The sequence below is a fragment of the Eucalyptus grandis genome, chromosome 5 (assembly GCF_016545825.1).
Source record: "Eucalyptus grandis isolate ANBG69807.140 chromosome 5, ASM1654582v1, whole genome shotgun sequence".
NCBI classification, from domain to species: domain Eukaryota; kingdom Viridiplantae; phylum Streptophyta; class Magnoliopsida; order Myrtales; family Myrtaceae; genus Eucalyptus; species Eucalyptus grandis.
Genome location: NC_052616.1, coordinates 46,962,034 through 46,975,117, shown reverse-complemented (window position 1 = coordinate 46,975,117; position 13,084 = coordinate 46,962,034). Strand labels below are relative to the sequence as shown.

General features: G+C 39.8%; 1 protein-coding gene across 1 annotated transcript; it reads right to left on the bottom strand.

Moving 5' to 3' along the window:
• Positions 1 to 1,394: 1,394 nt before the first annotated feature.
• Positions 1,395 to 7,575, bottom strand: LOC104447221 ((-)-germacrene D synthase). The gene is made up of 8 exons (XM_039313789.1): positions 7,489 to 7,575; positions 4,113 to 4,245; positions 3,372 to 3,638; positions 2,823 to 3,198; positions 2,341 to 2,559; positions 2,114 to 2,252; positions 1,783 to 2,028; positions 1,395 to 1,691 (listed from the first exon to the last, which is right to left on the bottom strand). Exons 1-8 carry the CDS (start codon positions 7,573 to 7,575, stop codon positions 1,395 to 1,397), a joined length of 1,764 nt encoding a protein of 587 aa, XP_039169723.1.
• Positions 7,576 to 13,084: the final 5,509 nt, after the last annotated feature.

The window sequence follows — 13,084 nt, the reverse complement described above, 5'->3', positions numbered from 1 at the left end:
ACCTGCAAAAGAAGTCACACAGGTCATATTCTTTACAAATAGTTTTTTGCCACTTTGGAACTTATTGAAATTGTTGGCCAAAAAAAAGACATCGAAATTTACAGGCACGCAAAAAATCCACATTTTGTACATGAATCAATGAAGTTCTACCAGACAATGTGATTGACCGTGGCCAACAGATCAAGCGATACTCTTGATATTGCCATGCAATAAAAGCTCGGACAACTTATTATTGCCAAATGAGAATACATACAACAAAGAAATGAAGAATCAAGTTTAACCACGAACTATGTTCAATTATTTATGTTTCCTTCATGAAGTAAATAAACGGAGCCTTACATAAGCTGGACATCAAAAAGTTAAGGGAAAAATTGCCCAAAAAATTTTAAACCCATGTATGGTGGCCAATTCAGTCTTAAATATTTAAATTGTGCTAATTTAGTCATAAATGTTTAGATAATTTGCTAATTTAGGTCTAGACCTTTTGATGATATGCCAATTTAGTCATTCTTGCTATTTTGGTTGGAAATTGTGGACTTGACGATCTAGCCAACATCAGATGTCTTATGTGTTATGGTTGACATTGACGATTAGCGCTAACATGGATGATTTTTGTAAATATTTTTAAATTTTCTGAATTTTTTTTTTCTTTCCTTTCTCTTTTTTCCTTCTTTCTTTTCTCTTTTTTCCTTTATTTCCCTCTACCAATTGTTGGCCGCTAGTGAGGGTTGGGTGAGTAGTGAGCTCACCCATATGGTGAGGGTCCTCACCAAGGTGAGGGCGACCCTCACTTGTGGCTAGCAATTGGCGAAAAGAAATAAGGAAAAAAAAATGAAAAAAAAAAAAATGAAAAAATGAAAAAAAAAGAAAAAAGAAAAGAAAAGAAAAGAATGAAAAGATCAAAACATTAATAAAAAAATTACAAATATCGTCAATGTCGGTGATTTTCGACAATTATTAACTAGACAAACTTAATTGGAAAATCGTTAAAAGATTTAGGACTAAATTGAGAAATTAGTTTTAAAACTAAACTGATATAATTAAAATGTTTATGACTAAATTGACAAATTATTAAAAAGTTTAGTACTAAATTAGCATAATTGGAAATTTTAAAACTAAATTGGCCACTGTAAAATAAGTTTAGGACTTTCTGGATAATTTTCCCAAGAGTTAGGAATTATTAAAATATTTCAATTACACGTTACACTAAACTTTGCAAACTTAGCAACATATGCATAGTTTATTTATGAGTTTTATCACACACGTCAATCTGAAAGTACATAATGGTAATAATATTGTCCCTCATACATCAGGAAAAATAGGATTTCAAAGCATAACCTATAGACTATTGATTTGCAATGACCAAATTGGTTTGACAACGTTTGGTCCAAACTTCACATCAGCAAGGGACTAACGAAGAGCAACGTCACATAATCTTTGAGCTTTGTTTCGGAATGGGTGTAATTATCTCCATCACTATATAACACATCCATCACTCGTGAGAAATTGAGCATTCGTGTGAGAATTGGCATTGGGACTGCGGTTGGACAAAGAAACTCTTCATTGATGTCCTTCCATGAATCAATGACTCCTTTCTGGAGTTCCTCCCCAGCTTCTTGCTTCGAGACGCCGTGGTATTTCATGAGCAACTCCTTTGCAGATACTACGTGCCCCCTCTTTTGCTCAAAGCGTATGTCAACCAACATTGGTGTTTCTAGATTAAATGGTGGTCGATCAAACTGTATCATATTTCTAGAGGATAATTATGTTTTATTATACCTGGTGAGAGGCAATGTCATCCATGAGCCTAGAGATGGTTTGTGCAGCCTTCACAATCTTGCAATCACCAGTCGACCATTCAAGAGCATGTTTAGTGACCACATCGCCCATTCCCACAAGTGATGTAGTCGCTAACATTCCATATCCAGTCGTTATTAGTTGAAGGGACATGTACTCCTCTAGTGTTGGTATGTAGTTGGTATGGAACCATTTGGCTTCCTGAAAGTATGCTCTTGCTAGCTTCTTCATCTGACGATGGAAACATAAACAAGAATGTTGGGTTTCTAACTAAAGATTGCCTTTGATGTATGTAAAGTGTACCAATGATGCTTACGACTTCTTTTGCATAGACAAGGCGGTATAATCTTTCTTTTGTGGCCAATTCATTCCCAATGTATTCATAGAGCTGGAGAAGCTCCTTATAATAAGCTTGCATATACACTGGCAATCCATCCATGGCATCAACATCCCACCTGAATTCAAGTCTTGGAAAATGACACACTTGACTCTATACAAAATAGATCAAATTCAGAAGTTTGAGAAAGAGTGCAGATTCCATACTTCTGGATTGCTTCAGTGAGGAGCGCAAGTTCTTCCAATGTGCCATAGACGTCATAGATATCATCGAGAATTGAAGTCAAGGAGATCACTCTGGTCAGTATATTTCTGGCCATGGCAAATTCAGGCTCGAAATATATTCCCGAGATCCAAAAGAACAACTCCACAATCCTATCTCTAGCAAATGGGAACTTCCTCGGAACATCAATCTCCTTCCACCACCTATGATTAAACGAACATGAGCATAACTAAAAGTACTTTAGGCCGATAACTTCGCATAGATATACTCCTTTTTTCACTTGTAAAGGACTTTGAAAAACACTATTTAAAAGGGTAAATTGAATCTAATTGAGTTAACCTGTGGAAAACACAATGAGAATAATTGATAGCTTGGGAATTGTTATAACATTATTGATAGTTCGGTATTTTTAAAACATAGTCTAGAAGCTAATTTTAGATTATGCTATCACATGAAGTTAATGAACCTAGTAATCTCGCCAAGTTCCTTCTGGTGTTGCTCTTGCAGTAAGTCGAAATCTAGTTTAGCCAAGGCGAGCAAAACTTCATCATGTGAAGACTCCTCTTGGTAGAGTGGAATATAACGTCTCGCCTCCAACCTCGGCAATCCCTTGCGAAGTGGTTGCTCTAGGGCATGACTCACTTGTTTTGCGAGACTAGTGCTCACTTTGCTTTCATCAATCGATTCAAGGTGAGTTGTAGCAAAAGGAAGTGCTTCGTCCAAGATGGAATCGCCATGACACCTTAAATGGCAAGCTTCATATAGGCTTAGCAATCCGCGTGCATCGGTGACAAGCGATTCTCGAAAATTCCCTTCACTATCCTTGAATTTGTTAAAGATCTCTGTGCATCCAACCAACATGGAAAAAAGATGCAATCAATTAGATATTAGGATGGGGATATGCGTGGTTAACGTTGTAGATATTCTTGTACGTGTTTCTCCTGAAATTCGACAAAGCAATAGAAGTATCTTAATACGTATCTTATCATATTGGTTCATTACATTTAAGACGTACCTGAAGAAACATTGTAACCTTGTTGTCGCAGTAATCGAAAGATAAGAGCGACCATGTGAAGGTCATCTACCTTGAAATCTTCAAGATGAAGTTGAGAGTAACTTTTGTAGATTTGTTCTAATTGCTCATCTACTTCATGTTCAAAATGGTAGTCAAATCCCAAGCGTTGGATTTGATCAATCAAGTGAAGCATTTGTGAAGGCTTATCCATGACGCTAGCCAGCATCTTCCTCACCTCTCCTTTCAATTCCTCGATTTGTTCCTCCACTCTTCCCAGAAATTTGAACTTCTACAAATTGTACGCTATTTCAAATTAAAGCAAGCATGAAATACTTATACTTTACAAAAACTTAGTTTTGATGGCCCCGTCTGTGTACCCTATTTAGGTATTTCCATGTTCTACGCTCATTCAGATGAAAAGTGAAATTGGATCCATGAGAACAACGAGCATACCAAAGGACGGAGCTGATGCCATAATGAGATGTTTCTTGCAGTAGAAGACATACAGTGGTCGATGAAGCTTTAAGAGTGTTCTTTGGACTGAATAATTATTGTTGTTTTCCAAACTTCTTTATGTTTTCAGGATTTTCAACTGCATCTTTTTGTGCGGAGAAGGGAACATGTACATTTATGAGACCAATAGAAATCATATATGCGATGTGGTGGAACTCAAGGAAATCGAAGTAAGTCTACAAAATGCAATTACGAGAAAACAAAAGTAGAAGATAATAGAAGAATTACTAACCACTGAGTTGGAGGGGAAAGCATATTTAAGGAAGTAATCCCCCCATATGCTCGGATGATAACCCGCGGATCGACGTTCAATCACATGGTCTGTTCCTATATTTGGAGAAGAATGTGGAATTGCTGAAACCTGCAAGTTAGGTTAATTTTATAAAGAAATTTTAATATGTTCAATATCATAGATAGGCGTGGACAAGGATTTTTAGGTTCAAATTCACTCATTGATAAGGTCTATTATAAATCGAGAAAGCCTTGGCTGGGCTTCAGACCATAGGTAATTGAGGCAATTTGTATATACTTTTTTTTGGAATTTCATATTTTATCTTTTCTCTGTCAAACTCGGATAACAATGCTTTCATATTCCTTACTATTTACCTGGCAAGGAACATGAAAGCAAAATATTGAAATCAAATAATGCTCTTTTTGGTGCAATATTTTCCCTGCGTAAATGGATGTTAAATTTATAATGGGAATGTCAGAATTTCCCTAAAACCAATGTTTAATTACGCGGGGAAGCTTTGTGTTATTCTAGATGAAGTGCATAAAATGTATTTCACTTGCTATGCCACTACTCTTCACAAAATATGTATACATATATATAGTTAAGTCAGAAGCAATGTATTAAATTCCTACCATTGAGTAGCAATCGACCACGTGGCTTTTTGCTTGAGCTGGAGGAGCAGATGGAATTGTTGAAATCGGACGAGACATTCTCTTCTTCTCCTTTTTTGGCTATCTCAAATGAGATTCTGGTGTTTGACCAATAAATAAAGAGCACGAGAGGCTGTCCGTGAGTGCCAAAGACCCTTATTGATGGGTATTTATAGGCAAGGAACGGCTTACCCTTACCCTTCCTAGTAATTGCACCATTTGGTCTGTTATTTTGGGATTGTCGTTCCCCAAAATAACAATATGTGCCAAATGCCAGTGGCCCGGTTATGCATTTGAGTACAGATGCATCATTGTCGGGCTCTATTGGGCCGGTTGATGGACAAGGTTTGACATGTGCACAGTGGACAATTTTGGAAAGGTACTTAAACCTGTCGGAACATAACATGCATGCTGTGTTTCACTTCACCGTTCATTTTCCTGTCAGAATTTAGTCTTCCTCGTTTTCGCTTTCTGCCGACATCTATTAACTGAGTGACATTTTTCTCTTTTTTTGGCTATCTCTAATGAGATTCTGATGTTTGATCAATTGATAAAGAGCACGAGAGGCTTTTTCGTGAGTGCTAAGGACCTTACTGAAGGATAGCAATTCCAGTAATTGCACTGTTATTTTGGGCTTTTTCGTGCCGAATGCCAGTGGCCCAGGTTATGGACCTGAGCACGGTTGATTTTTAGTAAATGCTTTGTCGTGGGGTTCTATCAGGCCGGTTGATGTATGGCGTTTAACACGTGTACCGTACAGAATTTTGGAAAGGCTGTTTAACCTGCGAATGGTGCAGACTGTCCGGAGAAATCTTGGAAGCTGTGTTTTGCTTCTCCACCGTTCATTTTCCCTTCAGAATCTAGCCTACCTTGTCTTCACTTGCTGTGGACCAGAACGTAGAACGTTGTGTTCTGCGTATTCTCTATTATTGCATTGTGATCCACTACTAGCCTGAGTGATGTGAGTGCTGTACCAATGCCTTTTCGCTTTCACGGTCCCATGCGGTGCTGCTACCTCGTTAAGAATGGAGATATTTACCGCGTTGTGTGGTTCCTGATTTGTTTCTGAATTAAAATGTGAAAACGTGTGCAGCACTAGTGGTCCGCGCGCGCCCAACCTTACCTAGTTTATCCAAGGCAGTAGTACTTCATTTTATGTGGTTGTGGATTGGGCTCGTCGTTCTTAATCAGGTCATTCATGTGTTCCTCCCTTTTTCTATTTCGCAGTGTGTTTTTAACTCATCACATTCAGACCATCCCGCCTCTCAAAGCACTCGAGAAAGCTGCCTTTAAATTAGTAGTTTCACATCTTCCGATTGATTTTCACGTTGTTTTAAACAGTTCAGCCCTATTTGATAATATTTTTATTTCTTTATTTTTTGTTCTTTTATTCCTCAGAATAGAAAAATAATAAAAATCAGTTTAGTAATGTCAACCAATTTTTCTATTCCTCAAAACAAATCAATAGTTGGAGGATAAATTTGAAATAAAAATAAGAAGTAGAAAAATCTACTTCTTTATTCTTAGAAACACAAAAAAAGAGATAGGTTATTTTAGAAAAATAAACTCAACATAACCTAATATTCGTATTTACACAATCGACCCAATGTTCAGTCTCCTGACCTAATATGAGTTCCCATTTTTGGAATAAAAATAAAATAAAAATAGTTAAAATTTCAAAAATTTAGGAAAAAAAATTAGAAATTAGATGTTGAGTAGGTTTACTAGATTTAATGTTAACTTCCGTTTAGAATTAGTTTAGCATAAAAAATGTGAAAATATTTTGATAAAAATTGGATTCAAGATTGAATAAGTTTTTAGGGCTTTACTATTGGATTTTGAATGTTGTTTTCCTTTAGAGACAATTCTCGATCGTGAAAACTTGGTGACTCCAAGCAACTTTTACTTTTCTTTTCAAAAGATCTATACACCTATTTTGTTGTAATGCTCAAAGATTTACTATCAACCTTCTCATATTATAAGTTATAAACCAACGGAACTCTCTATTACTATTTTCGGCTATTCATCATTGACTAATTTTTATGTTGGATTTTCTTAGGTCATTTTATAATATCTTGATCAACTAAATCATTATAAAAGCCTAGTATTATCCAAACAAGAAATGTTAAGTCTCTTTATAATTAAATAAAAAAAATTGGGATTAGAAATTTTTAGGTCCATGCCAAATGCATTTTTGTTCTTTCTCTATTTCGGGAATAGAAATTCCATGCAGTTAACAAACACGTTTTTTTTTTTTTTTTTGCTTAGAAACTCGTCAGAGAATAAAAATAAAAATAAAAATTTGAATAGAAATTATTCTCGAGAAGAGATATTATTAAACACACCCTAAATGCCAATCAAGAGGCCAAACTCTGGAAAGTTCATTTGAATGTGTGGAGAGCTACAGTTATGGGGACTACATAGACCTCGAGGCCATCATAGCGATGGAAGAAGCTGGGTCCCTATCTTAAATGAGGGATTCTCTTGTTACGCTAATAATGAATTCTACATGGTCAAGTCCCTATGGTAAGAGCTTTCTTAGGGTCCTCCCGACCTAGTAGCATCGCTCTCTGAATTAAAATCACAATGAATGGTGATAGAGAAAGATGACTTTAAGTATGTGGTTGAGAAAAAAATGTGTTAGCACACTGGCCCTTGTTGTTGTACTTAAAGTTATTAAAAAAGATGTTCGAGAAATCTCTACTTCATCTTTGACCTTTACCTTGATAGTGACCTCGGCCTCAATCTCAACCACAATCTTGATTAGTCTTTCGAATTTGTACGGGATCTCTACTTTGCTCCTTCTCATCTATTATGGTCAACTAAGTTTGGAGTAGTTCCTTCACCGCCTCATGCTTGTTTGTTTTGAATTTTACTTTATGGGTTGGCAATGAATTCTAGAAAAATCATTGTTCGTCATTGCATCCAAGTTTTTGGACTCTTTGATTACAATACCAATATGATCGTACTTCTTGTCTAATGACCATAAAATCTTCTCAACAACTCAAACGTCTAGAACATTTTCATCATTTCTTTCAATCTAGTTAACAATTGCAAGAATTTTTGTGAAATAATCAAGAATCAATTCAAATTTTTTCATATGAATTACTTCAAATTCGCCTCTCAAAGTTTGAAGGCATATGTTCTTGAATTTTGGTACTCCTTGGTGTGTGTTGTTAAGGGTCTACTATGCCTCCTTAGAAGTAGTACCGTTCGACATATTCTCGAACATCGAATCATCTAAAGTTTGATAGATGATTAATAGGGCATATTAATCTTTTGCTTGAAACCTTCTCCAAGGCATTCTTCTGATTTTGACTAAAAGTAACCTTGTCCTTTGGTTCATCATAGCCTGTATTGATAAGTTCCCATACACCATGGGTGTCCGGTAGCACTTTCATTCTAACAACCTAATTACCATAATTTTTTTTAGTAAGATGAGGGTATTGATATGACATCCGGATTTTTCACTCTACAAAATAGTGAGCCCTGGATGCCTGATGGCCCATGCCACGTTAACAAGCTCGTCATCAGACCATGCTATTCACATGCTATTCACATTACATCAAGTCATCATCGAGCAACACCATATCCATCTCATTCGGGAACGCGTCTACATCATCGAACCGTCGCGACTACTCATCATTGACAACTCCGACGTCCGTTTTCATTGAGCGTGGTCACACTGCTCTCCAGTCAACATTATCTTCGGCAATGGCGAGGATCGCTCGACGGCCTGCTCGGACGGTTAGCAAATTTATTGAACTTTTCTTTGTGGCACAAAGACCCCGATCGGCGTGGGAACAAATTCCCTATCTTTCATTCTCCTCCTCCCTGTAAAACGTTGAAGCCGTCGCCACGTTTCTCCTCTGTCACACGAAGATTCCTGAACTTCTCCCCTCGCTGCCGCATTTGCTACGGAAAAGTGACACGTTTTCACAGCTGGCAAGAAATTATGAAGACCGTTGACCACCCCACTTCCACGGGCGACAACAGCAAGGCGGTGAAAGGAGAGAAGCGTAAAAATTGGGGTGGGTGGGTTTCAACAGCAGCAGCAGCACCGTTCCTCCTCTTAATCTTGCAAATTCAGCCACCGCCCCTTATTTTCAGCCGATCTCAGCTCCATTTTTCCACAGTCGCAGCTCTATCTCCGTTGCTCCCTTTTTCTTCGTGTGCAACCCCGAAGCTAGCCGACAACGCGTCTTCATCCACTGCACCCTCGGCTTGGCGTGACTCGCCAGAGGACAACAAGAAGTCGGGACGTCTGGGACCTCATCAAGCCATGCGACAGCGTCTCTGGGATCCGAGACAATTAGACATCCTCCATTCTATCCTATGTCAATTGTTTACTGTGCAACAGGAATAGTTTCCTAGAAAATTCATAAACGTTGTTTAGATTTTCGTTTACACAGAAGTTTTGATTAAGTCACCTAGATACCTTGTCGAGTTCGAACTAGTCAAACTTGTGGTTAAATCATAGGAGCACGATCGGTCAATATTTAGCACGTGTGGAGGTTGAGTTAGTTGAAATTCTAAATTAAATCCATGTTGGGACTAAGGTTAGGTTCGGTTCTAGTCTAACCCCAAAGTTTGCTAATTTTGCACTAACTTAGGTGGTGCAAATTTCATGGGGCGTTTTTCACAAAAGTCATCATTTATTGATTGTTCTATGACATACTTTAATTTCAATATTTTTGGATTTCATACGACAAAAATATATTTAAAAAACTTTGGGATTTGAAATCTGTTTTTGGACTTACTACACCGACCTCTCCTTGTTTTCCATTTTTCATAGATTTTTCAGTCTAGAATTATAACACGTGTCCTCATGAAAGTTGCAGAGTACATCCTAGGCTACCATATATTAAATTTCCATAATTTTTCAGTCTCATTTGGTCAATGAAATATGTGTTTTCCTACCCAATTTTGTTCTGAAAATTTTGACTGCTTTGGGCCCAGATTAGAAAAATTAGTTAGAATTGTATGAGCTGAATTGAACTTCGATCCCCCGCAAAAAATGTCCTACTAGGTCTTTTCTACCTCATATTAAAATTTCATAATTTTTGGAAGACATTTACCTAGACAACAACTATCGTTTCTAAAGGTGTGGGACACCCTATAAGGCTATTTTAGGCATAGGATGTGGGACCTTCCTTACAGTTCACTTAATATCTGTACGGATAATTTACATTAGTCTGAGGGATGAAGATGAATGATGATTCATTAGATGCACGCTTGAGTTCCTGAATAGTAGTGACGTTAACGTACTTTAATTGAATTATGAAATTATTGCATCATGGTGTGAATGTGGGATTGAGAATGCCGTCAGACCTTGAGACGACAATGCCTCGAGTTGTAGTAGGGATGCCTGGAAGGGTAATGGGTTCCTCCAAATGCCTAGGGGGTGTAACGCGGTTTCTCTTAAATGCCCTCACGATGCTAGATGGGTGTAAGATGCCGAAAAGGGTAACGGAGTTCCCCGAATGATGATGACAGCATGAAATTATATTGATTATGACCTAAGTATTTCTGAATTGAACTACTAGTTATACGTTGGGAAACATTATTAAGTATTTCTGAATTGAACTACTAGTTATACGTTGGGAAACATTATTACCTATATTGGTCTGTCATGTATTTTGAAAAGGTTCTCGGGTAAGTTGATGTGCGTGTGATTTATTGAACTTTCTATTGAGGCTTTTCTTTATTAATACGGTGCTCGATTTGTGTAGTATAGACCAGTGAACTTTTTGCTTGTTGGTTTGTAACTTATTGGTTGTTGACTTCATCTTTTTAGATCAATAAAATGTCAATCCTGCCCATCTCCTCGATAGTCCATTACGGGGTGCCAGTAAACTTCATGTGGGAAGAGAACAGGTTCGTAGACCCCGGTTTTCTGAATACCATTTTTATCCGGATCAAATCTCGCATGGTTGTTGATGTGGGGCCCTCGATGGGGCAAGTCACCATTGATTCGTCGAGATGTATGCTTGTGTCAATAGGTGTGCGATGGGTGCACTCCCACTATTCTCCGACTGGCTAGGAGATGGAGGCAGCCCCATAGCATAAAAGGGAGGTAGGATGGAAGTTGGATTTTTGGAGCTAAGGAGATTTTGACAATTTTAGGGGTCAGGGGGCGACACGTCTACAACTAGGTGGGGATGGGTGACTGACATATAATCCAGTGTAGTTAGTAGTCCTGACATTTTGAATTTCCCAATGTAATCCACTTGTCGTTTGATGTTGTTGACACCTAAATTTTGATTAGGTTATTAATTAGGCCTTAATTTCTTTTATTTTTCCTTTTTTCAGATAATAAATAATAAATAACAAAAACAAAAAAAAATCAATAAAAACAAAAGAAAACAAAAAATTGGCAGCCAGGCCCATCCCCCTCCTTTTTCTCTCCCTTTCGCGGGCCCAAGCCCAGCCTCCTTCTCCTCCAGCCCGGCCCCCTCTCTCTTCTTCTTCTTCCTTCTTCTCCCTTCTTCCCCTTACGCCTCTGCAACTCATGCGCTTGAAGACAACCTATGGCCGAGGAGGGTAGGCCGACGTCGGCCGGAGATGACGGATCTCAGGCGCCATTAATGGCTGCCTTCAATGCCGAGCACGCTTTGTTGGAGGAGCGAAGATTTGACGCCGGTTCAGCCGCACCCAGGGCCGGTCGGCGTGCGAGAGCCGACGGCGAACCTCCGTCGACCGGCCTCCCCTCGCCTATAAATAGAGGAGCACCTCCGTCGACGAAGACACGGCGAACTCGAGAGCTTCCCCTTGAGAGACTTTAGGGGGGGGGGATCGAAGAGTGAGCAAAGGGGCGAAGGATCGGGTCGCAAGCTAAATGACCTCCCAGAGACATCGGGGGAGGCCGGTGGTGGCAAGTGAACCCGGATCGGGAGCGGAGGCCGGAGGAGAAGAGGCGGTTCGGATCTCGCGAAGTAGGTGGCTGAGCGAGAGGGAAACCGGAAGGGGGGGGCTGGATCGCCCACCGCCGTGCCGCGATCCCTCCCCGACGCCGACCAGCAACGCCCCTGCGCCGTGCTCCCTCTGCAGACAGGTATCAACCACCGCCCGTCGTCCGTTTTTCCGCTTGAAACCCTGGTCGCCGTCCTTGCCTATTGCCGTAGCTTCGCCGTCGCTTCCCCCTCGAGAAACCAGCAGCCACCCGTAGACGTTGCCGCCGTCTTTTCGAGAAAGCCAACCGCCCTCGTCGCCGCCCTAGTCGTCGTCGCCGTGGAAGACCGTCGTCGCTGCCGTGGACCATCGTCGGCTGAGTCGTCGATGCAACCGCTGCCTCGGTTCCTCCATCGGCGCCGCGTTTAGGCGAAGAAGAGGGGGAGTCGCGTCGGGTCGCGACCCGGTCGGAACCGGGTAGGGTTTGGTTCCAAAGCGGGCCGGGTTCGGGTCATCATTTGGGCTGAGTTGTGGCAAATCGATCGGGCCGTGTGTGTGCGGGCCGGCCTCGCGAGGGCTTTTTGTGTGTGGGCCCGTATCTTGGGCTGCTGGGCCGCGGTTAAAAAAACGAGTCGGGCCTGCGTTGTAGGCCCGTCCGTGTTCTTGGGCGGCGACCCGGGTCGGTCCCAACCGGAATCCGACCGGGTCGGTTTTATATTATTATAATATAAAATAATATTTTTAAATAAAAAATAATTTATTTTCCAAAAAATCAAAAAAATCAAAAATATTTCATATTTTCCAAAAATGCCAAAAATCCCAAAAAATAAAAAATTCATGGAAAAAGCCAAAAAAATTCATAAAATGCCAAAAAGACTTACTTTCCAAAAAAATAGCAAAAAATCCAAAAATCCCTTTTACTTTCAAAAAATAGAAAAAGGTCCCAAAATGTTTTTCCTCCATAAAATGCATGGAAAATCTCTCAAGCATCCAAAAACCTCAAGGTTTAAACAAGATTAGGTACCGAAAGGGCATTAGTGATTAGCTAGTGTAATCAAGTCCCCGATCTTAATTTCTCTGCAGTTGCGCGGGAGTGAGTATTTCTCCCGATACTTCACTTGGGTTTCTAATCAACCCATCCCAAATCGATTAGTGGCGACTCCATTTTAAAAATTGATTTACAGGTTAAAAAACTTGAACCATTAAGTCGTGAATTGGTGGACTTGGGAGAGTCCGGGCTTAATAAATTTAGCCGAGCCATTAGCCTCCTTTAGGCGCTCGTACCCGATTGCGGGCGCAGAAAAAAAAGGTCGCGACGGCTTGGCGACTCACCGGGGACTTTGAAGACTTAGGCCGTTTTTATCTTTGTTTAAATGCTTTTGCCGACTTGGATTTTTTTCTTTTGTGCGGGGTAATAGCTTAAAGTT